The sequence below is a fragment of the Aulonocara sp. 'chitande type north' Nkhata Bay genome, linkage group LG4 (genome assembly GCF_057382095.1).
Source record: "Aulonocara sp. 'chitande type north' Nkhata Bay isolate Kocher_YH1m ecotype deep benthic linkage group LG4, A_spYH_male_GT1.1, whole genome shotgun sequence".
NCBI classification, from domain to species: domain Eukaryota; kingdom Metazoa; phylum Chordata; class Actinopteri; order Cichliformes; family Cichlidae; genus Aulonocara; species Aulonocara sp. 'chitande type north' Nkhata Bay.
In genome coordinates, this window is record NC_141347.1 from 13570548 (window position 1) to 13595715 (window position 25168).

The 25168-nt window shown below is 38.4% G+C and overlaps 2 protein-coding genes across 12 annotated transcripts; both read right to left on the minus strand.

The window, feature by feature from the left end:
* Positions 1 to 1106: 1106 nt before the first annotated feature.
* LOC147332150 (CD209 antigen-like protein A) lies at positions 1107 to 23212 on the minus strand. 11 transcript variants are annotated; one of them, XR_015128770.1, is made up of 6 exons: positions 22904 to 23212; positions 10863 to 10966; positions 7038 to 7127; positions 2276 to 2333; positions 1917 to 2032; positions 1110 to 1522 (listed from the first exon to the last, which is right to left on the minus strand). XR_015128770.1 is itself a non-coding variant. In XM_086288579.1 (5 exons), the coding sequence occupies exons 1-5, from the start codon at positions 22948 to 22950 to the stop codon at positions 1402 to 1404; spliced, it is 435 nt and encodes a 144-aa protein (XP_086144705.1). In that variant the 5' UTR covers positions 22951 to 23212; the 3' UTR covers positions 1107 to 1401. The 11 variants fall into 11 exon arrangements, 1 of the variants encoding a protein (XP_086144705.1); XR_015128773.1 differs by lacking the exon at positions 1917 to 2032 and having other exon boundaries at positions 1107 to 1522; XM_086288579.1 differs by lacking the exon at positions 10863 to 10966 and having other exon boundaries at positions 1107 to 1522; positions 7038 to 7130.
* Positions 12401 to 14029, minus strand: LOC147332151 (uncharacterized). The gene has a single exon (XM_086288571.1). The coding sequence runs from the start codon at positions 13972 to 13974 to the stop codon at positions 12520 to 12522; it is 1455 nt and encodes a 484-aa protein (XP_086144697.1). The 5' UTR covers positions 13975 to 14029; the 3' UTR covers positions 12401 to 12519.
* Positions 23213 to 25168: the final 1956 nt, after the last annotated feature.

Consider the following 25168-nt stretch of genomic DNA (forward strand, 5'->3'; position numbering starts at 1 on the left):
GGTCAAAGCGGTGCATATTAGGCCAGTCGAATCAAATTCAGTACATTTGTTTTTTTCAAATCAGTTGAAATTTATTTATTTAGTGCCAATAAAAAACAACAGCCATCTCAAGGCATTTTATATTTTAAGGCAAAGACCCTACAATAATACAGAGAAAACAAAAAAATAATCATATGATCCTCTTTGAGCAAGCACTTTGGCAAAGGACAAACTGTTATGACCAGTTCGGGGTGAGAGGAGTAAGACAGGACAAAAGACACAATGTGGAAGAGACAGCGATTAATAACCATCATTATTAGGCTTTTGAAATTAATCAGACAGACGGAAACAGGGCAAATGTGCTTCGACACATATCTTTCTTTATGGACCTTTTTCATTCTAATGGCACCATAGTTAAAGAAAAAAGATCATAATGTTCAGTAAGAGTTAAAACTGTCATCTCACCATACATTTCTGAAAGGTTTTTATGGACAACATGTCTAAAGGGAGGGAAGGACAATTTTCTCATAGACATCTAATTTGTAGACAAGAGTATTCTAGCCTCACATATAGTACTTGTACCCAATGATCCCTAGTTGAGCAGAGATAATGTCTGTGAAGGTTCTCAGTCATCCATGTCATTGTAGTCTAAGGAGCTTGGAAAGAAAAGCGTCTGGACTTCTTTAAGTTGCTCGAAGACGTTTCACAAGGTCAAATGGTCCCAGATTTAAACCCAGTGGGAGTATCCCCCCAAAGAGGGACAAAGGGACTCTCCACCATTTGACCTTAGAACTGAAGAAGCTTCTCGGATGAGAGGTGAAACGTCTTCAAGCAACTCAAAGAAGTCCAGAGGCTTTTCTTTCCAAGCTACTTAGACGAGCAGAGATAATATTATTATTACGAGGAAATCAGTCATATATATGTGTGTGTGATGTGTGTTTGTCATTGTTCCATTAAGAAAATAAACAATTGATTTTACAGTTTATATTTATATTTTCTATTTTATTTTTCTCTGTTGCATATTCTGTAAATATTTTATTATGTGCATATAATCTGTTTCTCATTAAAATGTAATGAAAAACAGATTTTAAGAATTCAAAACAGTTGTAACTGTTTTTAATGTTTTGAATTCTTAAAATACATCAGCGATAATCTTTCCTGCATCCTTAGAAAAAAACTTCTGTCCAAAACCAATGATCAATAACCTAAGCAAACAATAAAATATTAAAATACCAAGTCAAAAATATGAACATTAAAATGATCCATTGTGGTGAAGACAGGAAGTTGTTCACAGTAGAACAAAAACATGAGTAACAGATGACAAACCTTTATGAAATTTAACACTAATGATGTCTAATTGAAGTTGGAGAACTACTTGGATTATTCAGAAATTTTAATTTTCCTTGTGTCATCAGTCAAAAATCATTTCTCACAGATCCAGGTCTTGGATACAGAAGATTGTGATCGTGTCCATTTTCCCTTAATTTCACAGCATACTGCAGAAAAACCATGAACAGGATCCTGCTGGCCTGGCGCCAAAAACCTGTTGGATAAAAAAAAATATTATATTAAACTAGACTAAAATCATGTCAATTGTCACATTTATATAACTATGACTCTCTATAAGCATTTTCCAGATTTCTGTTGCAATTGACCTGCTTTAGACTTTTCTCTGAGTATCATCATGTACATTAACAGTTTTCAAGTTTTTTATGAATATTAAATCTTCATACTCTTAAATCTTAGAATAAAACGAAGGCAGAGCTGACTCTCTGCTCTTTGAAAATATTTTCACAGCTGTTTACAGACATCGGTTTTAAATGTGGGTCATATATTTGTTTGCTGATGTAATGTATTGCCATGCTGTCTTCCAACACATGGTGGTATTAAATAATAACTTTTTGGTTTTGGTTTTAATTTAAAGGAAAATGTCTCACGCCTCTGTCAGCGGGGATCCATCCACCCATTCCCATTCATGTTCCCCAGTTTTACTTTTGTAACCGGCTGTCAGACCAATCCAGGAGTCTCCTCTCATATTCAGTTCAATAAATTCCTAATTGAAAACAGACATAAATATTTCGGCCAGTCATAATTCAGTACTTCTGTTGTTGTAATATCATGTTGTGAATTTGTCTGAAAGAAAAACTAAATGAGATGAAACATTTCAGTTCACTTCTCTGAAACATTTCAGTTCACTTCTCTTGTCCTTTATAGAATAGATAGATCAATAGACAGTAGATGGGCAGATGGTCAAAACACAGAACTTCTGGCAGTTGCATCAAACAAACACACCCACCTGTTCCTCTTTGTTGTTTATGATCACCAGATTGGCTCCCAATCGACAGGACACTTCACTTAAAGTCAGACACATGATACAAAAACAGAATTCACGTTTTTATCCTTCTATTGCTTGTGTGTGTTGTGACATGTGCAGGCTTGTGAACAGGAAGACTTGGTGAATCTTAATGACATCATTAAGTGAAAAAAAAAACACCAGACTGTAAAAGTGCACTTGTCTCAATAGAGCTTCTATGAGGACAAAAAAGCCATAGCACTCTCTGTAGACAAAGAGAAGGTCATAGAAGCTCAGATAAATTATGAAAGCTCGTCATTCCTTTGGTCTGGAAAAAAACACATTTTGCCAACGTTTTGAGGCTGGGGTTCTGACATACTGTTGGACTTCAAACTCTGGTTGCACACATGAGTCTATTTATTCGATTCAATTCAATTCAATTTTATTTATATAGCGCCAAATCACAACAAAAGTCGCCTCAAGGCGCTTCATAGATACAGAGAAAAACCCAACAATCATATGACCCCCTATGAGCAAGCACTTTGGCAACAGTGGGAAGGAAAAACTCCCTTTTAACAGGAAGAAACCTCCGGCAGAACCAGGCTCAGGGAGGGGCAGCCATCTGCTGCGACCGGTTGGGGTGAGAGAAGGAAGACAGGATAAGAGAGACAGAGGTTAATAACAGATATGATTCAATGCAGAGAGGTCTATTAATACATATTTATCAAATTGTTGTTCCTCAGCTATTCCATCCTCAGGCCTAAGCTTAGTAAGAGTTGACAAAAGCACAGACACTCTGTACTTAAGTAGAAATACACTACTTTTAACAAATACTCCAGTAAAAGTTGAATTACTGATTCAACTTCTTTACTCAAGTAAAAGTAAAAAAGTACAGTCTTTGAAATGTGTTCAAACTGAGAAAGTAAAAAGTAGCTCTTTAGAGGACATTTCTATTTTTGTGCAAAGCTAACTGAACCTTGTGTTATATTAACATAATGATAAAGTAATATCAATAGATAAGAATACAAACTTCAGTCTAACTTTTTAAAATTCTAATTATACTCAGCTTGAATCAGAAGAAAAAGAAAGAAAATTAAAACGATTTCCTCTAAACAGGAAAATTTGTACAATCAGGGATTAAAGTGGATTCACAAGTTTGAGGATCCCTAAAACTGGTTGTAATGGTTCAGTGTGGGGAAAAGAATCATAACTCATAATAATTTCTATTGAGAGCTCTAGTAGATTTTCTTAGTGTACAGTCTGCTCTTTATGGATGTACACAACTAAATTTAATCAGATGTCAGCAGATGTTTCATGAGTGTTCCTGGCTGATTTCCATCCTCTACAATGACAGTACACTGTTTATGCTCTTTTCTATTTAGTATAAAGTTGGTATGAAGGTGGAATTTAGTCAGTTGATCTCAGCATCATCACCTGAAATTCATATGGACTCTCTGCTACACTCGATGTAACCTGACTCTGACCATGAAACCACTGCCACTGTGCACCAGTCACACAGTGTTCTTTAAGTTAAATCCATCACAGTACTGACAACTAGCCTGTTTAAAAATGCCAGAGTGTTTCTTTAAATAACACAGTTAGTCTACCTCAGTTTGTTTTGCAGCATGTTTTACAATATGAAAAAAACACATGGTGTTAATAATGAAATCAAATGTTAAAATGATATTAAGGTGTGCAATGTGAAATTTGAATCTAGTGACCTCAGGGTTGGCACTGGCAACATTGATCAGTCACACTGATTTGTCACAGTACTGTGTCTGAAACCCAGCATATATGCTTCAGACTCTGGAATTATGTTCTTTTATTATTATCACCCTTGTCTCCAGGAGTGGCTTTTGATATTGGCGACATGGGCGGTTGCCCAGGGCAGCATCGTGGTGGGGGCAGCATCATGGCTGAGTCCAAATAAAGAAGTTGCTCGCACCCATGGTGCCCCGACATCATGCCAGTGCATTTTGGGGATTGCATGGGCACCGATCTGTTTTCAATTGCCCATTTGCGAGGAGTAAACGTGCCTTTACAAAAACAAAATAAAAACAAACCAAAAGGGCCGTCAACGTTAACGCTGTCATCACGATTAACGCAATTAAAAATTTTAATGCAATTAATCCATCTGGAGTGCAGAAGTACTTAAAATCCCTGAAAAGTCTGTCAACGCATTTGTTGTTTGTCCATTCTGTGGGTTGATTGTGTTAAGAAATATTTAGTCGGGTTAATCATGATGACGGTAATAACGCGTTAACGTTGACAGCCTACAACAAACACAAAAACTGAAGACATTATGATATAGACTTATAATAATTTTGGACCGATGTGTTTTCTAAATTCTTTCACACACATATACGAGAAAAGTGAGCGCGAGGGCCCTTGGTGTGCCTGCTTGCTGCTGTGCTGAAGTCTTACAACACAACCTGTCGAAAGGAGAGGGGGCATGCTGTTTCTAAATAGTGCACATTTCATTCATAATGTTGTTAATCCAAGCCCATTATATATTCATTGTTTCTCCTCGGTTGTGTAAAATCCTAGAAAAAAAAATTAATATACAAGGTGTAGGTCTATTAGTCTGTTAGTTTATGTTGTGGGGTTGAGTGTTGATACTGGAGTGCAAAATTACTGATGGAAGATGGACAAGAAAAGGTCAAAGCCATCAGGTTCTCAGTTTAGAAAAGAAGAGAAAAGTAGAGGAGAAACGGGCAAAAGATGCACGTAAGCAGATTTGGATGCCGGCAGGTGTCATGTCTCCTGAAACTAGGGTCAGGACTCTGCAGTCTATTTACACCTACAGGCCAGTGGACACTCTTTCAATGATGAGGATGTACACATCATCGACAGGGAGGAACACTGGTTTGAGCGCGGAGTCAAGGAGGCCATTTAGATGCAAAGGGAAAGACCATCTCTGAATTGAGTATCTTGTTTTGTTTCTTGTTTTGTTTTTCTTTTTGGTTAAGTTTCTTATTTCGAATTCCTTGTTTTTGATTTTGTTTCCTGTATAGATGTATTATTATGTCCAGCAAAAACGCTACCATTTTCTGTTAACTTCCTGTGTTTTAGACCTGCAATTTGGTCCTACATGCTGCCTGCCACACAGCATAGCCATGGCATGATTAGTGTGCTGGCAGCTGAGTGGTTGATTTTACACAGAAAGAGTACACTATATTACAAAAATATGAAGTGATTGCACAAAAAACACAACATGCAAGTAACACAGCTCCTGTGAATAATTCAGTAATGTGAAAAGAAAATCACCGTGCAGTACTTTTGCGTTAAAAGCACCATATGTATGAATGTTTTGGTCAATACTTGAACAGGGCTGTTGTAAGCTTCAGAGACACATATAAGACTGCAGTCTGGCTTCCTTGTCCCAGCGCTGTACAGTCATATTTTTTGGGGGGCGGAGGGGTGTGTGTGTTAAAAGATTTCTAGAAATGAGAGCGTGTCCATCAAATGTTGGATGGATACCATTTCACCTAATCACAGGTTTTCAACAGAAAGTTGTGCAATTATTTACAAAGCCCACATAATTTTCTGGACACTCCTCAGACTGCTTGTTGTTTAAGGAAGACTAAGAAAAAACTGTGAAGAAGGGGGGAAAAAATAACCAAAGTACTAAAGTGCTCCATAGTATAGTGGTTTACATCTTCACCTAATAAGCAAAAGATCCCCTGTTCAGTTCTCAGAAGAGACACAAATCCTTTTGGGGTTGTGTCGGGAAGGGCATTTTGTATAAAACAAAACAAATTGACAGTTGCTCCCCATCTGTTTGGGTTTTCAACTGCAACACATCATACTACAACTTTTTGAAATACACTATACTGCCAAAAGTAGTCAATTGTCTTCCTTCATATGGATATGGACTTGAATGATATCCCATTCTTAATCTACAGGGTCTAGTATGATTTTGGCCCACCCTTTGCAGCTACAAGAGTTTGAGGTTTGTTTGTTGTTTTTTTGGCTCACAGTGTCCACTCTTAATAACCCCAACGGCGTTCTTTTAGGTTGAGGTCGGGACTCTGTGCAGGCCAGTCAAATTCTTCCACACAAAAATTGCTCATCCATGTTTTTAGAGAATTTGCTCTATGTACTTTGGGTGCTGCCATCTTTTAACAAGAATGGATATCCCTAAGCTGTTCCAACAAAGTTGGTAGCATAAAATTGTCTAAAATATCTTTGGCATTGTGCTTAGTAATGTAATGCTTGGATCCAGGTTCTCGGCAATAGAAAACCATTCCATAAAGCTCTGTTCTTGAGCTAATCCAAAGGAAGCATGAAGTTTGAAAGTCTGTATTGATTAACTCTCCAGAAAGTTGGTGACCACTATGTGCCTCTAGTGTCCCTGCTCTGTGATTTTATGTGGTCTACCTCTTCAAGGCTGAATTTGTCATTCCTAATCACTTACACTTTGTTATAATCCCACTAACAGCTGACTGGAATATTAGGTAGCAAGGAAATTTCAAATGGACTTGTTGAACATGGTACCACAATGGAATTCACTGAGCTTCTGAAAGTGACCCATTCTCTGAAAACTGTTTGTAGAAGCAGTCTGCATGCCTCGGGGTTTGATTTTATACACCTGTGGCTATAAAAGCGATTGAAACACCTGAATTCAGTGAACACTTTTAGTAATAGTATATTACAACTGATATGCAGTCACTTCCATGACCTAAGAGGAAAATAGTTAATAAAACAAGTATAAAATACAATTCTGAGTACTGCTATATTTGCACATGAGGCACAACTTTCTTACCTAAAAGTTGGGTTTGCAGTTGGCTGTAATTGTTGCTCAGTTTGTTGTATTTGTTCTGCAGCTGCTCTTTTTCCAAAGTGACTGAAATATCTGCTTAGAAATAAAACAAAGCAAAAACGAAAAAAACATCTAAATATTCAACTTTATAAATACAGCCATATTTTTATTGTAAAAATCAGCATCACACTTTTTTTCCAAACTAATTTTGTTATTCATTGTTAAGTGACTAAGAACATTGGTTAGCATATGACTAATAACAAACATGGACAGGTCTATTAACAGCAGATTAGAATATTTAACATAGAGGATTAAACTATAACTTTAGAAAATATGGACAGATTAAACAGCAGAAAAAAACAGCTGCCACAGACAGACCATCTGTATCTCAAAAGGAAAAGTATAGTGTGTGTAGTATTAAGAAGAGATGTATGAATGATAATGGTGAGTTAGAAGATATATCAGTTTCACAGATTTGATTTTCATGAATCACAGGATGAACTGACTATAACTACAATTGCATTTCCATTTAAATAACAGTCTGATGTTGTTTGATGTTGCTAGTTCTAGCCTTATTCCTTCAGCTGCAGCTCCAATCTGAGGCTAAATGCTGTGAGAGCAAGCAAAGAGCAAACATTTAGACTATATCTAAGACCTACAGATCCTCCCATTAACAGCACACCAGTGCTTGTAGATGTTGATCAGGCATGGTCACGCTATTTCCCAGTGAACTGATTGCTCAGTAAGCAGTTGCATAGTATATAATGATCTCAAACCCCTGTAAGATCTCAAGCTTAGGACTAAACTTGAAAATAATGCTTTATGGTACAGGTCTCAGGAGTCAAATAAGGAAGATGGTTAGCTTAGCATTCTTTAGTGGGCTTACAACATTAAAATGACTGTAAAACGATGTATATGATGATATATAAGGAGAAGATATGCCTACTCTGGTTACATTGTCAATTAAAGAAAAAGAAAAAACCTCAGCAGTGGTCATATTGCAGAAGCAGTGTAACACACATGGGGAAACACTGTAGGGCGGTTGCTTTAAATGGAAATATGAAGTCAGAAGAGGAAGGAAAGAATAGCAGACTTGCAGCATCAAATAATGTTGCTTAAAAATATCTAATGTGGAAATAATACTGCCGTCGTTATTGGAATAAAATTCCTCACAGCGTGTCGTGATTCCAGCGAGAATCAGAAGATACAGCACTCCCAGGCACACTTTAAAAGCTCTGAAACAGCTTCTTTTCTTCTGTGTTTGTCCATCTATAAAGAAACCATTAAGCTTTGCTTGTTCCATATTCAGTTTTTCAGAAAAAACTGAATACTCAAACGTGTTTGAGTCCATAAGAAAAGATTCATTCTTATATCTGGAGGAATAAATATATTTCAATAAATATTAACGTTAGCCCGCGACTTTGTTCTTGTTTTGAATTTTGGCCCACTGTGTATTTGAGTTTGACACCCCTGTTATAGAATCATCAAACCATTTGTTTCCACAGCATGATGCGTATCAGCAACATTCCTGTCCTAGCAGCTCTGTCTGAACATGCTGAGACCTGCTTCACTCAAACAGAAAAAAAATCTCACAGAACTTCCGAAGTCCATATGAGCCTGAGGAAAAAGAGAAATAGTGATGGACATGAAACAGAAGCTTAAATGCCTTCTAAGTTTTCTTTCTATTGAACAGCTGTAGATATTAAACATCTCATGAAAATGAAATGAAGTTGTAGTAAATATGTAAAAAAAAAAACCATCTCTATTTAATAAATGCAAGTTTACTATTTTTCTATTTACTCCCATGCCACGAACTCTTCCAGAGTCACATCTGTGGCAGCATTATTAATTCTTGTAATTTATTTGAAGGCATGCATATACGCACACATACACAAACACACAGGATCCGTTTCTGCACCATTTGTAAGAACTGAAATACGAGACCTTTAGCGCCACCTGCTGGTGTGTTCAGCTGCCTGTAACGTTAAAGTTCTGATGTAAAGAACAATATTTTCACCAAATGGAATAAAATGAAAGAACCAACTGAGAAGTAAACAAATAAAAAACAAAAAAACAAACGGGAAAGATGCGAGAATGAGAATATTGTCTGTAATGTGATGTTTGAATGTTTTTTCTGTTTTTTATTGTTTTTTTTGTTTGTTTGTTTTTTTTTATGTTGGCTGATATGTGAGAATAACTAGTGGAGATCCTAACAGAAAATTAGGAACTTGCCTTCTATCAGGCAAGTTGTTTCTGGGATCTCCTGCGAGCCACTCACCCAGTTTGGGGAGCACTACACCGAGTGCCCCAATTACCACTGGGAACACTGGTGCCTTTTCCCTCCAATTCAATTCAATTCAATTTTATTTATATAGCGCCAAATCACAACAAAAGTTGCCTCAAGGCGCTTCATAGATACAGAGAAAAACCCAACAATCATATGACCCCCTATGAGCAAGCACTTTGGCAACAGTCTTCTTGAGCTCTTCTCTAAGCCCTTGCTATTACTCCAGCTTCTCGTGTTCATTTTTTGTGATTTTGCTGTCACTCGGTATAGCAACATCTGTCACTATAGCCATCTTCCTCAGCTTGCCCTCCACTACTACTTCCACTTGGTTAGGCATCACCAGTTTTTCTGTCTGTATTTAAAAGTCCCTCATGATCTCACTTTGAATATTTGTCACACTTAAATGTTTCAGATCAAATAGATCACAAAAGTTAACACCAAATGTAGTTTCTGAATTAAGATGTTTATTAACAATTGAAAAAAAAAAGGAAGCCTACATATTCCTGTGCAAAAAAGGGATTGCTCCCCCAACAATTAACTGTGGTGTTTCTTTGTGAAGCTGAGTTCTCTTTCTTCATTACTGTCACAACTGTTCTCAAGAAATCACTCAAACAGGACCTGCTTGTCAAAGTGCAATACCAATCCTCAAAAGCCAGACGTGATGCCGTGATTAAAGGAAACTCAGAAACAAATGAGAAACAAATAAAAAAAACATAATAATGCTTTAAATTTACTTTTACTTGGTTACTTTTTGACACTTTACAGAAAACAGTTTGTACCACTTTCCACAAGTCTATGAGTTCAGCAAAGCATCTTCAGTAGAGAGTCATTATATGTAAACAACTTGGGAAGGATTTTTCTGCTTTCATCAGTGTAGTACAGAATCTTGTTAATTCTGTGTTATTACAAGGAAAAAATAGCATCAGATGATGGAGCATGATTTATTTACACAGTTTAAAAAGATGTATCATTCATTTGTTTTAAACAGCTCTTTCTCAGCAGTTGTTCTTTCAGTGTCTCTTCTCCTAAAGTCTCCCTCCTCTCCAGTCAGCTGCCAGCTACAAGTTTCTACCCTGAGAGAGCCACGATCTTCAGGAGGAAAGATGGAAGGACATCCATGAATGTGTTTAAAGGAGAGATTTTCTATAACCATAATGTGACCTTCCAGACAGATTACAGTACCCCATGCTCCGTGTGAAAACAGAAAGGGGCTACTGTATAAAAATGGTTCTTAAAGAACCATTTTTAAAAAGGTTCTTTGAAAAACCATTAAAGGTGCCCCAAAGAACCATTTCTTGATGGTTCTTTGGGGCACCTTTAAAGGTTCTTCAATGAACCACTGAAAGAAATGGTTCTTCAAAGAACCATTGTTTGAAAGGTTCTTTGTGGCACCAAAAAAGGTTCTTCTATGGCATCAGTCTAAAGAACCACTTTTGGTTCCAGTTGGAACCTTTATTTTTCTGAGTGTAGTAAGAGAAAAAGTAACATGGCTTTCTTTTTCCAAGGTTACAACTCAGAATCTAACATGTGTCTGTTTTTACTTTCTCTTTGCAATTCTTCCCTCATTTTCTGTCCTCCAGGAGACTCCCTCCTCTCCAGTCAGCTGCCACGCAACAGGTTGCTATCCTCAAAGAGCCGTGATATTCTGGAGAAAGAATGGAAGGAGCTTCAGTGCTCTGCTGGGGTTATACAGTACTGTGAGATCTTTAAGCTAAGATGGGGCATGAATATGTAGGAGAACAATTCTTACATGTTAGAGAGACTCCAAGATTTTAAGGCGTAGTGCGAGTTCACATAAGCCAGATCACATTAATAAACAGGTCATCATTGAGTAAGAGAGAAATGTGGTATAGCTGGTGCCTCAGTTAGATTTGATATGGAAATACGCACTGGAAGAGACCAGAATACTTAAATCAGCCCTCACATTTTTCATTACTTTTACTTATTTTTTCCAGCCAAATGTTAAACATGAGGTAATTTTCTAATCAGATGTTATAGATGAGGTTTCCAGTGAATGTAAAGAGTAGAAATGCAAACCAGAATTTCACTGCTGCAATTGTCTGTAACTAACTGCATGCACTTCAGTAATTATTTAATTTATTTCTTTTTATATTCATACTAGAAAAAAAGCAATATCTGACTAATATTTCATATTATCTGTTCCATTGATATCGTACAGATAAAAATATTGGTAACAGCATTGTTTGTTTCTGTGGGTATGTTCTTGGTTAGCAGTTCTTGTCATTACCGCTTGATTATAGTACACCTGAACTATCCAGTGCTGGCTCTGCACTTAGGATGTATCATGATTTAATAGTTCGTTAGTTTTTATTTTCATGTGCTATGAAACAAGTGTGTGTTTCACTTTACATGTTTGAACCTTAGGGGTGACACAGCACTTTGTATTGCTAGAAAAACTTTTTAATTGTGGACCCTTTGCTGTCAACTATTTTAATGTTTGATATTGGCAGACCTTAAAGAGATCATAGTGTTGTTTTATGTATGGTAATGTTCAAAGTCTTTGGCCCCTCCACATATCTTTATATTTTGCTGGGCAAATTTGGTTACCAGGAACAGTAATTTCTTGACAAATGTGCAATCATACAGGTGTGGTGAAAAGTTTAGATTCACTCCTTATGGGTATGAGTGTTATGGGAATTTGGGTTTTTAATGATTTAGCTGAACTGTTTTTTGTTTTTTTTTACCTGAATGGTATGATTGTACAGTATTGTATCTTTAATGACTTTAAAAAGCAAGAATTGGGTGCACATGTTTTTAATTTACTGAGGAGAACAAACAGCTATATGGCAGCTGTGTCACAGACAACTGACAATCTAAATGTTCTTGCTTAACAATGACTGTAAAAAAATCAACACTGATCAGAAACTTTTATTCCTCATTTATGCAAACAGATTGAAAATTGGAATTATTTCAAATATACAGTTATGTTGTTTAAAAATGTTCAGTATAAATGAGTTTTTAGCTTCAGCCTAAACTGAAAATGTATACACAATCTGAAGACAAATAAAACAAAGCTCAAAATCAAGATCTTTTTTTTAATTTTTTGTTTTTTATTATTTGTTGGTAATAATTTCATGTGGTCTTTAGTGAACAGTTCCACAAGTTCTTGTTACTCTTCTGGGCTTTTAAATAAAGCGAGTAATCTTCTTTGTAACGCCACCATGTGTCAGGTAAACTTTAGCGTACACATGAAAACATCCTAGAGAAGATATTTGGTCTTCTCAATGGGGCCTTACTTTTGAAAATTCTGACAATCATTTTGTCAAGTCTTGGATTTCCATTATTCATAAACCCCAGGACATTGTCAGCACCTCTCCACTTTTCCCGGAGTTCATTGTATACTGTCACAGTGAGATCTTCCATGTTCTCCAAGGAGATTTCAAGATTTTGGGACACAATTTTAGCCCAGATCTTTTCGGTAAGCCTCTGTATAACTTCTTCAGCTGGACGCCATTTCTTCAACCCCTTTATGTTGCTCATTGCGTGCATAACCAGATCTCTGGCAAGGCGTTCCACAAGTTCTCTGTACTCGTCTCGGTTTTTAGATAAAGTGAGTATTCTTTTGGGTAATGCCAGCAGATGTCTGGTGAATGTTGGGACAGTAATATCATCCTCAAGCTCTTCCTTCAGACTTGAAATCAAATCTTTTTCCTTGCACTTATGCGCTCTACAAAGATTGGTGAAAATGGCTTTCGCCATACTGGGCAGCCTCTTTGGACATAGATCCAAATGTTTTCCCTCAATTTCAGGCCAGATTTTCTCAAGCAGACGATAACAGTTGGGAATCCTTGTGGAGTCTTTGTGTTTAGGAGAGACTTTCTCTAAGGCCCGTGAAACTACCAACTGAGTAAGTGCATAAACAAACATTTTTTCTGCAGACACATCATCAGATGCCAGACTGATGACAGAAGAAGAATCAACTTCTGACTCATGTACAGCTGGAATCACAGGCTTTTCCACGGGACAAGCTTCTATTTTGTCCCAGTGTTTTGTATCAGCTGTGGGCTTTTTCTCCATACAGCTTTTCTTTGGTTCTGCTGTGGCTTGGGATTGTGTGTTCACATGCTGAAGACTTGCACTGGCCTCTGTCTCCAGTTCCGGAGTTTCGGTTTTCTTATCATCACCACAGTTGTCTACAGATATTTCTGTAACCATGTCTTCCTTTGCTGGTGTTACCCCTGTTTTCTCATGGGAATCAGCGTCCACTGACTCAAGACACTCCTCTGTCAGTGTGGACACCGGAGCTCCCTTCTCCATGGTTGTCTCTGTTGCATCCACTAACATGGAGCAAAGTGATGTTGTGGCAGGTATGTCTGCTCCGGTGTCCACATGCTGAAGACTTGCACTGGCCCCTGTCTCCAGTTCCGGAGTTTCGGTTTTCTTATCATCACCACAGTTGTCTACAGATATTTCTGTAACCATGTCTTCCTTTGCTGGTGTTACCCCTGTTTTCTCATGGGAATCAGCGTCCACTGACTCAAGACACTCCTCTGTCTGTGTGGACACCGGAGCTCCCTTCTCCATGGTTGTCTCTGTTGCATCCACTAACATGGAGCAAAGTGATGTTGTGGCAGGTATGTCTGCTCTTTGTGAACTAAATGTGTTTAAATGTTGCTCGCTGTTCTGATGCATGAATGCGCTCTGAACTAAATCGCAGGTGTTTATGGAGTTCTGGAGTTCTATTTATAGGGTCGTGTCCTGTAGGCCCCGCCCACTGCCCTTTGATAATTGCCAAGCCCCGCCCACATCGAATGACTGTTGCCTAGCAATCGCTAGATGATAGTAGCACGGATGGGCACAGCCACTGTGACGTCATCCAGTGTTCTTGATCAAAGAGAAGTAAGTGTTGGCTTTCTTGCCGCGCAGCAATTGATAACAAAGAACCTTGAAATGTGTTTTTAGCTAAACTTTGACACAGCTGCAGGACATATATATATACAAAGCGGGTGATCGTGGCTCAAGAGTTGGGAGTTCGCCTTGTAATCGGAAGGTTGCCAGTTCGAGCCCCGGCTTGGACAGTCTCGGTCGTTGTGTCCTTGGGCAAGACACTTCACCCGTTGCCTACTGGTGGTGGTCAGAGGGCCTGGTGGCGCCAGTGTCCGGCAGCCTCGCCTCTGTCAGTGCGCCCCAGGGTGTCTGTGGCTACAATGTAGCTTGCCATCACCAGTGTGTGAATGGGTGGATGACTGGATATGTAAAGCGCTTTGGGGTCCTTAGGGACTAGTAAAGCGCTATATAAATACAGGCCATTTACCATTTACATATACATATAGTAGCTTCTCATTAATATTAAGTAGCTTCTCATTGTTATTAATGTCCTGCAATAAATAGATAAATACAAAAAGGGTTTTAAAAAGTGTGTAAGAGCCAAAGTGAATGTTTCTGTTTTGTTTATTTATTGTGGTGGCACAGGTGTTTAGATTTTCCTGCACCTCAGGTGATCGCGTGTTATTTACGTGACACAGGCGTTCTCATCAGGGAGGAGGTGGCTCGGGTGTTCACCCACTATTTTCACAACAGTGATGTGTATATATGTGTGTTGTGGGTGCACAAGTATGCATATATGTCTGTAAATTGTATATCTTTTGACGTATTACTGGGGTTAAATAAATAAAAATTACATGCATTATGTAATGTAATTGTAATGAATTTCTGAGTGAAGAAAAAGTGTTGACTATTAATTACTAAATAGTGGAAAGGGGGTGGGATTAAATAAGCTTATGCTTCTTCCTCGTCCTTTTGAACATGTAAGTTACTTATAAATATTGTTGCTTTGTTTTCCTTTTGTTTGTTTGTCTCTTTTTTCCCCTGTTGTTTTTATTTAAACATGTTTAAAATAAAGATTCAATACAAATACAAATGCTCACAAATGATGTAAGTTAATACATGCGCTATTTGTTTTGATTGAAAGCAAACGTTTATTGTTTAAGTTTTAAATAAATACGTGAAACACAAGTGGGACTTAGTATGGCTTATTGGAGACGCGTCACAGTACAGAAACAAACTCAGCCGGCAGCGGCTTTATTTGTGGATAGAAGTCGCAACAATGGGTTAAGATATTTTCAAGATTTAAATTTAATTGCAGGTCGGCGTCCATGCGTCTGTGATGTCTGAGCGGGCGATGCTTGGACCGACGCGGGACAGCAGCTCCTCAAATTGGGCGAGGGACAGACGGTGGTACCGCTGAAAGTGGCCGTCAGCCAGACGCATCTCCTGGAGCAAGTGGTGAAACTCACCAAACTGCTCACACTCGTGGAGGACCTGATGGACCCAGGTACGGTCAGGATGTCCTTTACGCCGCTGCTCTGCTCTCCACAGTAAATAGAGAAGGGAGACTCTCTCTTCAAACGCTAGATCGACAGCTGCCATCTTGCAAACATACCGTCTGGCACTACTTCCTCCCACATTTCTGGTTCACGTACGTGAAAATTGCATATTTTAACACTAGGAGTCCCAGGCTTCTACCTTTCTACCTTTAAAACCCGGAGAGCAGCCAAATGGCTGGTAGGCTTTTAGCTAAGCTTTAGCTTCAGCCAAGTGGAAGCTAAATTGGCTAGTCATTCATATGTAAATTAGGTTGTTACCTGGGAATTCTGGAGGGAGGGGAGTGGGGGTGTGTGATTGAGGGGGTGGGGGAGCTGCAAAAAGCTGTGAACTTCCTTTTGTGTTTCATCTTGATGCATTCTCAATCATCCAGGGAAATAAATCTCCAAAAGTCACCAACTGAGTGTTTCAGTTTGCCATCTTAGGGAGAAATCAACACACCTTATATATATATGTGTATATATATATATATGTGTATATATATATATATATATATATATATATATATATATATATATATATATATATACACACACACACATATATATATATATATGTATGTGTGTGTATATATATATATATATATATATATATATTAAGTAGCTTCTCATTATTATTAATGTCCTGCAGCTGTGTCAAAGTTTAGCTAAAAACACATTTCAAGGTTCTTTGTTATCAATTGCTGCGCGGCAAGAAAGCCAACACTTACTTCTCTTTGATCAAGAACACTGGATGACGTCACAGTGGCTGTGCCCATCCGTGCTACTATCATCTAGCGATTGCTAGGCAACAGTCATTCGATGTGGGCGGGGCTTGGCAATTATCAAAGGGCAGTGGGCGGGGCCTACAGGACACGACCCTATAAATAGAACTCCAGAACTCCATAAACACCTGCGATTTAGTTCAGAGCGCATTCATGCATCAGAACAGCGAGCAACATTTAAACACATTTAGTTCACAAAGAGCAGACATACCTGCCACAACATCACTTTGCTCCATGTTAGTGGATGCAACAGAGACAACCATGGAGAAGGGAGCTCCGGTGTCCACACAGACAGAGGAGTGTCTTGAGTCAGTGGACGCTGATTCCCATGAGAAAACAGGGGTAACACCAGCAAAGGAAGACATGGTTACAGAAATATCTGTAGACAACTGTGGTGATGATAAGAAAACCGAAACTCCGGAACTGGAGACAGGGGCCAGTGCAAGTCTTCAGCATGTGGACACCGGAGCAGACATACCTGCCACAACATCACTTTGCTCCATGTTAGTGGATGCAACAGAGACAACCATGGAGAAGGGAGCTCCGGTGTCCACACTGACAGAGGAGTGTCTTGAGTCAGTGGACGCTGATTCCCATGAGAAAACAGGGGTAACACCAGCAAAGGAAGACATGGTTACAGAAATATCTGTAGACAACTGTGGTGATGATAAGAAAACCGAAACTCCAGAACTGGAGACAGAGGCCAGTGCAAGTCTTCAGCATGTGGACACACAATCCCAAGCCACAGCAGAACCAAAGAAAAGCTGTATGGAGAAAAAGCCCACAGCTGATACAAAACACTGGGACAAAATAGAAGCTTGTCCCGTGGAAAAGCCTGTGATTCCAGCTGTACATGAGTCAGAAGTTGATTCTTCTTCTGTCATCAGTCTGGCATCTGATGATGTGTCTGCAGAAAAAATGTTTGTTTATGCACTTACTCAGTTGGTAGTTTCACGGGCCTTAAACAAAGTCTCCCCTAAACACAAAGACTCCACAAGGATTCCCAACTGTTATCGTCTGCTTGAGAAAATCTGGCCTGAAATTGAGGGAAAACATTTGGATCTATGTCCAAAGAGGCTGCCCAGTATGGCGAAAGCCATTTTCACCAATCTTTGTAGAGCGCATAAGTGCAAGGAAAAAGATTTGATTTCAAGTCTGAAGGAAGAGCTTGAGGATGATATTACTGTCCCAACATTCACCAGACATCTGCTGGCATTACCCAAAAGAATACTCACTTTATCTAAAAACCGAGACGAGTACAGAGAACTTGTGGAACGCCTTGCCAGAGATCTGGTTATGCACGCAATGAGCAATACAAATGAAGCAGGGAAATTGCCTCTAGGGGCTGATGAAGCCATTAAACAGAGGCTTGCCCAAAAAGTCTGGGCTAAAATTGTGTCCAAAAAGCTCAAAATCTCCTTGGAGGACATTGAAGAGGTCAGCGTGGCAGTATACAATGAACTCCAGGATAAGTGGAAATATCCAAACACTGTCATGCAGTTAATGAAAATTGGCCACCGAAATGTTGACAAAGAGATTGTCAAAAGTTTCATAAGAAATGCACCATTTAAGAGACCAAATATCTTCTCTAGGATGTTTTCATGTGTACGCTAAAGTTTACCTGACACATGGTGGCGTTACAAAGAAGATTACTCACTTTATTTAAAAGCCCAGAAGAGTAACAAGAACTTGTGGAACTGTTCACTAAAGACCACATGAAATTATTACCAACAAATAATAAAAAACAAAAAATTTAAAAAAAGATCTTGATTTTGAGCTTTGTTTTATTTGTCTTCAGATTGTGTATACATTTTCAGTTTAGGCTGAAGCTAAAAACTCATTTATAGTGAACAGTTTTAAACAACATAACTGTATATTTGAAATAATTCCAATTTTCAATCTGTTTGCATAAATGAGGAATAAAAGTTTCTGATCAATGTTGATTTTTTTACAGTCATTGTTAAGCAAGAACATTTAGATTGTCAGTTGTCAGTGACACAGCTGCCATATAGCTGTTTGTTCTCCTCAGTAAATTAAAAACGTGTGCACCCAATTCTTACTTTTTAAAGTCATTAAAGATACAATACTGTACAATCATACCATTCAGGTAAAAAAAACAAAAAACAGTTCAGCTAAATCATTAAAAACCCAAATTCCCATAACACTCATACCCATAAGGAGTGAATCTAAACTTTTCACCACACCTGTATGATTGCACATTTGTCAAGAAATTACTGTTCCTGGTAACCAAATTTGCCCAGCAAAATATAAAGATATGTGTCAGGATGAGGGAAACGCCTGCAGCAGCCGCTGTTTTGGGCCCATCCTTTAAGGAACTGCTATCTTTTCCTGTCTACAGTTTTATTTTGTGAGACGGTTTATAATTGTTGTGCCCAAGTAGTCGGGCTTTCGTGATCCCCTGCCCGTGCGTTTTGATGGTTGTTTACAGCGATGTTTGACTTGTTTCAGTCGCCACAGAACTATTCTACATTCCTTTTTGGAGTGCGCTGGGATCAAATATCACAACAACTACATTTGGCTCAGGCAGCAGTTCACCTGTGGGGGTGCAAATTACTAGGATTGTATACTTTTTTCTGTTTAATACTTTTTTGTGTATTTTGTTTGACTGTGTGTGGTGTTAAGTGCCCTTGTAGGTTTTTGTGACTTTTAATGTTTTTTTTTATTTGTTTGTTTGTTTGTTTTGGTTTTTAATAGTAGCCCGGATAGATTTGAAAGGCGTTTTCGTGTGTGAAAACGCTCCGCGTCCACAGTAGCGTTTTCAGTCATTTTCACAGAGTTGTGCGTCCACATTGAAACAGCCGAAAACGCTGACGTTCCAGTACTGCTCATATGTGAAACCCAAGATGATTTGACCTGCCTCATTTCTGTCTGCCGCTTATTTACTTTCCGGCTTTTTGAAACGTCGCAGCAAAATGTTGAGGAAAAGCACCAAGTTTTTTAAATGGAATAACAATGAGGTACAGTTGTTGCTGCAAGTAACACAAAAGTACAAAGTTGCAAAAGCGAGTGAAAGTTAAAGAATTTGAAGAAAAGCTATTTGGAGCATGTACAGACTGATATTAATCTTTAATAGGCTGTCAAAATTGAGAGCAAACAAAACCACTGCTGTATAATGCCCTCCGCTATCTTAGGCTACGTTCACACCGCAGGTCTTAATGCTCAATTCCGATTTTTTGATCAAATCCAATTTTTTTTGTCTGCTTGTTCACACTACAAATAAAATGCGACAGCAAACGTGCTCTAGTGTGAACGCTCGATGCGGCCCGCATGCGCAAAAGAAGATGTCATACACAACGCGCTCTGTTTAGACCCAAAGCAAACAATATTGTTTGACTGATGGCCCTTAATAGAAAGACTTCAGACTTTACGTTTCCCAAATTTTGCTTTAAGTTATTTTGTTATTTACATAATAATGTAGATAACCTAATAATGATCCTTATTGCTGTTTTAGAGAGGAGCGGTGCTTCAAAGGATAGTTGCAGATTTCTGTCAGAATCTGCAGATTATGCAGTACAAATAAAATGTTCACGTTGTCTTTCCAACAGTTTCACTAACATCTACACGGGATGGCCAGGAAGCGTTCGCGATGTCTTCTCGGGCGCTTCCCCGGCGCTGATAATTGGCGTCTGTCTTGTGTCAGTGACGTAAAAGACGGATTTAATGCGACATGACCGTTCAAACAGCAGTCGCTTTCTAAAACATCAGATATGTATCGGATTCAGTACCACATACGAAAGTGACCCAAATCGGATTTGAAAATATCGGATTTGTGCCGTTCACACTGTCATACCATGATCGGATATGGGTGGCATAGGGTCAAAAAAAATCGGATTTGATGCGCTTTGCCTGCAGTGTGAACGTAGCCTTAGTTTAATTGATCACATGACTGCATCATGCGTCATCGTTTTAGAAAGTCTCCATTTTCGCTGTCCACACTGCCACGGAAAGCACCCTTTTGAAATGTATGTGTTTTCAAAACGCTGTGTTTTCCATCTGTGAAAACGCCATCTCAGTGTGGATGGGAGGCCAAAACGGAGAGAAAAGGATGCGTTTTCAAACGAAAAGCCTTAGGCTTTGTCCACACATCCACATGTACCCGGGTATTTTTGAAAACCCATATTTTTGCACCTTTAGTCCACACGTAAATGGCGTTTTTGGTCACTGAAAACTGAGATTTTTGAAACCACCTGCCAGGGTGGAGATTTTCGAAAACTCCGTTCCTCCAGACAAGCGCAGCGTCAAATGTGTGTGCCTTTTTTGACGTCACACTGTGCGCTATGTTATTGTTTCGGTGAAATGGGATGCCAATGTTCACATTTTGGACAGAGAGGACAGATGGTTTGAAAGAGGAGTGAAAGAAGCCATTTACGTTCACTGTGAGCGAACGTCTTTGAACAGAGGGTGGTTTACGACACCAACTGTCTGCCATCTATAATCCAGTTTTGAGTTCCCTCCCCCAGACGCCTTAACGCCCACTCACTTCCTGGGCCATCTGACCTCAGGAAATTGCATGATAAGGTGGTGCCAGGTTTCACAATGAGCTCACCTGAAACCCTGGCTGATTGGGACCCACACCCATTTTCACACCATGATTAGAGGATCATCGGGGGGTCCTTTTGTCCCTCTTTGAGGGGATACTCCCACTGGGTTTAAATCTGGGACTTTCCGCCATTTGACCTTAGAACTGAAGAAGCTTCTAGGATGAGAGGTGAAATGTCTTCAAGCAGCTTAAAGAAGTCCAGACGCTTTTCTTTGCAAGCTCCTTTGACTACGATGACCTGGATGACTGAGAACCTTCACAGACAAATATGGCATATACATTTTTTTTATACAAGTCCCACAATCATATACATCATCTGCATCAATGTGGAAATCTTTTTAACCCTTTGGGTTATTTTTTGGTTCTGGGATCCTCATGTTAGGACTAGAGATGGCACAATACCACTTTTTTATGTCCGATACTGATATTATAAATTTGGATATCGGCAGATACCGATATGAATCCAATATAGTGTGTTTTATAATCAATAAAACTGTTTTTTTAATATCTTGCTGCATTTTGTATGGGTCCAAACTCAAGTTTAAAAAAAACACTAATGCTATTTTTTTATACCTGTATGCAAAAAATACACTGCACCGAAAATATTTCATAGTTCAGCAAAACTGATGAATCTAATAAACTTAAACCTACTCCATCCTCCCTATTCTGGTATTTAAAAGAGTAAGCAACCTAACTAATAGGGTTGCAAACTCCCAGCAAAAAATAAATAAAAAAAGGGAACCACCCCCCACCTCATGATGCTTAATCGACGTAATCAACTTTAATTTGATGCAGTGTGAAAAAAATGCACAGAAATCAATTATTTTTCTACAATATTTAAATAGATTCAACATCTTTCTTCAACAGAATTGCAGAATGCACAGGTGGTACCTTCCCAAAGGAAAAAGTACTATAGCTTACAAGGGTATATTAGACTTAATAGTTACTATATACAGTAATGGTCTTCTATACTTTTTACATCAAATTAAAATTTTGGGTGTAAGATTCAGATAATTATTTATTAAAAGCTAGACATTTTAAAAGAGAATAAGAAAGAAAAGTATATATTTGTGCCCCCCTTTTCCCTGTTCATGCCCTATCGGCCCCCCTGGCTAAACTTTGCTAGATCCGCCCCTGCACAGTTACCAGCCGTCAGCTACGTAGAAAAAGATCCTGGTTTAGAAAGTAATGTTAAATAAATTCTAACAACAGATTATCAAGCTTAAACATGCTGCTGTTGTTCAGCCGCTTGTTTCCTCTTTCTGGCACGAACAAACAAGAGAGACGGACTCGCGACAGAAAAGCCGATCAGCTGATCATTAATCAGTTTCATGATTTAAGTAGCAGCAGGAGAGGGAGGGGGAGAGAAGAGGCAGTCGCTCCATATATCGGTTGATAAGCTTAACGCTGGAATGCTTTACAAACATTCAGAGATGAACTTACACACTTGCTTTACTTCTCTCTGGGATCACTTTCTTGGAGATGAAATGCCGGTTTGGTGGCGAGGCTCCAAATGCTCAACCAGACCGTGACAGGCACGCCACAGCCGCTCTATCACTTGATGCATAATGCTCCGACGTGCTACGGTTATGAGCCGAGTTACGCCAGGTCGCAAGTTTTGTGAGGTGCTTTTTTGATATTTAATGGATCGGATTACATTTTTTATTTCTCTCCGATATTCGATCCAGTAATTTAGGTCAGTATCGGACCGTCCATCTCTAGTTAGGACCTATGAAACACATCGTGCAGACTCTTGGATGTTAGAAGACAACTGATGCTGCTCATGAATAAGACTAAAGGTAGGAAGGTGTCCTTTATAACTAAACCTTAAGTTTTATATCATAGTTTATAATATAGCACGTGTATTTCAGTAATAGCTTCTTTATTTCAGTATAGTGGTGTGCGACTCTTACCAGTTTGTCCTTGAAAAATCCACACGAGTCCAGATTTCCGAGGACATGGCACGTGGAGTCTGATACTCCTATAAGTTATCCAAGTCATCCAATTCTTTTGTAATGGAAAAACAAACATTCATGTCTCCGGTAAGTTATCTCAGGGACAACTGTTTAATTCATAGCAGCTTCTGCAGTAACCATGGTAACCACGGACACTGAGCGGATGGTCCGATGCAGGTCAGACTTTGGGAAGTTATCCTTCAAGTTTCTGAAAAAAAGGCTCCTCAGCTGTGCGGCTGTTTGTCAGAATATGTTTTATATGAGCAGCGTGTGATGCTCACTTCACTGAATGAAGAGCAAACAGTTAGTTGCATTGTTACGAGAACATGCGCGTATTAATTTCATGATTTATTAAATGTATAAATGTTAATATAGCTACATGCAAAGAAATCAAACGGTGTCCATAAATTATGTTTAATTTTTACATTTTTTGAGTTAATCTGAAATCATACAGTTAATCTGTATGATTTCAGATTAACTCAAATAGATTTTTACAATTTTGTTAGATTTCAGTTATACACTCAGACAGATTGCAGTCAGTGGAATTTAAAAGAGTTAAAATGATATTTTGTATCTGCAAAACAATACATTTATTTGATTTATTTTTAGTCTAGCACTGAAATTTAGAATTCAGCAATACACAGAGCTCAGCTTTATTTGGAAGGTTATTACATTTGCAGTGGATTTAAGAATTTGGGATCCCAGGTGGTTGATATTGTACAACAACAAAAACACGTGTAAATCACGCAAAAGGAAAGCAACACTGCCCTCTCCTGGTTAAATTAAAGTTATACACAATGACTATTTTTGGGTCAGAGAGAGAGAGGGCGCGATTGTGACGTGTACGCCACAACGTTTGATTTCTTTTTTTTTTATTATGTTTTTATTTTTGTTATATGCTATGTTTGTATTTCCAAGAAGTCTAGATCCCTAAATTCACTAAATTACATTTTCTGCCATCTGATTGGCTGATTACATATTTGTGTTAATAAGCAGTTGAACAGGTGTACCTATTAAACTGGCCAGAGAGTATAGGCCTTGAATTTGGTTATGAATCTTTCAGTCCATTTTTTTCTTTCTTTCTGCTATTCCTCTGCTGAGAGAAGCTGTAGAAGTGGAGGGTTTTATTATCATTCAAATGTCTCAGTGAATACAGAAGAAAAAAATGACCACGAAGCAAGAAAGCAAGAGACAAGGCTAATCAAAAAGGTATTGGGTGAAGCACGTGCTTATTATGCCAACCCTTTTAACAAAAGATAATTTAGCAAGCAGCTCATTTACATATACATATTTTTTTCTTAATAAATAAATAAATTTAGGTATGTATTGATATGTGCTGGCTGCACAATGATAACCTCCAATTATTAAATCAATAGTATTAATACCAACATTGGTATTGGTCAGTAATAGCGTGGTTAAATCAATTCTCAGTCAATTTTCTCTTTTACGTTCAGAAGACTGTTTCAGTTTCATCAAAGATGTGTCTGATATGTCTGTGAAAGCAGCTTAACCATAACTGCTTTGCTGTGTTTTGTTGTTGTGTCATCACGTGACTCAGCCATGCTGCACAAACACAGGGGAGGCTCAAAACACTGAATGTAATGGGAGAGAGAAAGCGGAGCATACTGTGGGTTTTTGCAGTGACCTGTGGGGGCTTTACAGAAAGGCAAGCAGAGCTGCTCCCCTCCCCCAGTGGCTATTATCAATATATATCATATATTCAGTACATTATGCATTCAGTACATAGATTTGCCTATGTAATTTATATATCTGTGTATCTGTGTCAGCACTTGATGAGACTGGCCCTGTATTTCTCAGATCAGTGTGTTGTTCATTCAAAGATGTTCTTCTGCTTGGTTGTAATGGGTGATTGTTTGAGTTATTGTTGCCTTCCTGTTAGCTCAAAGTAGTTTGGCTATCAAGAAGATTCTGTAAGTTACCGAGTGATGAATGCATCAATTAACGATAACATATATGTAAGTTGCAAGAAGTAGATTTTTTCAGAGCTTTAACATAATTACAAATGTTTAGCCTAAGTAATATTTTCCGCTTTTTTTAAAATCTAAATTAAGCCACACATTTATTTCAATAATGTGACAAAGATTAGTAACGTTTTATAAAACATTAATAAAAAACAATAATGGAGGTAACTGTGACAGCAATGGAAGGGGACCAGAACTCAAAACAGAGTGGATTAAAAACCTTATGAAGAACGATCCTCGG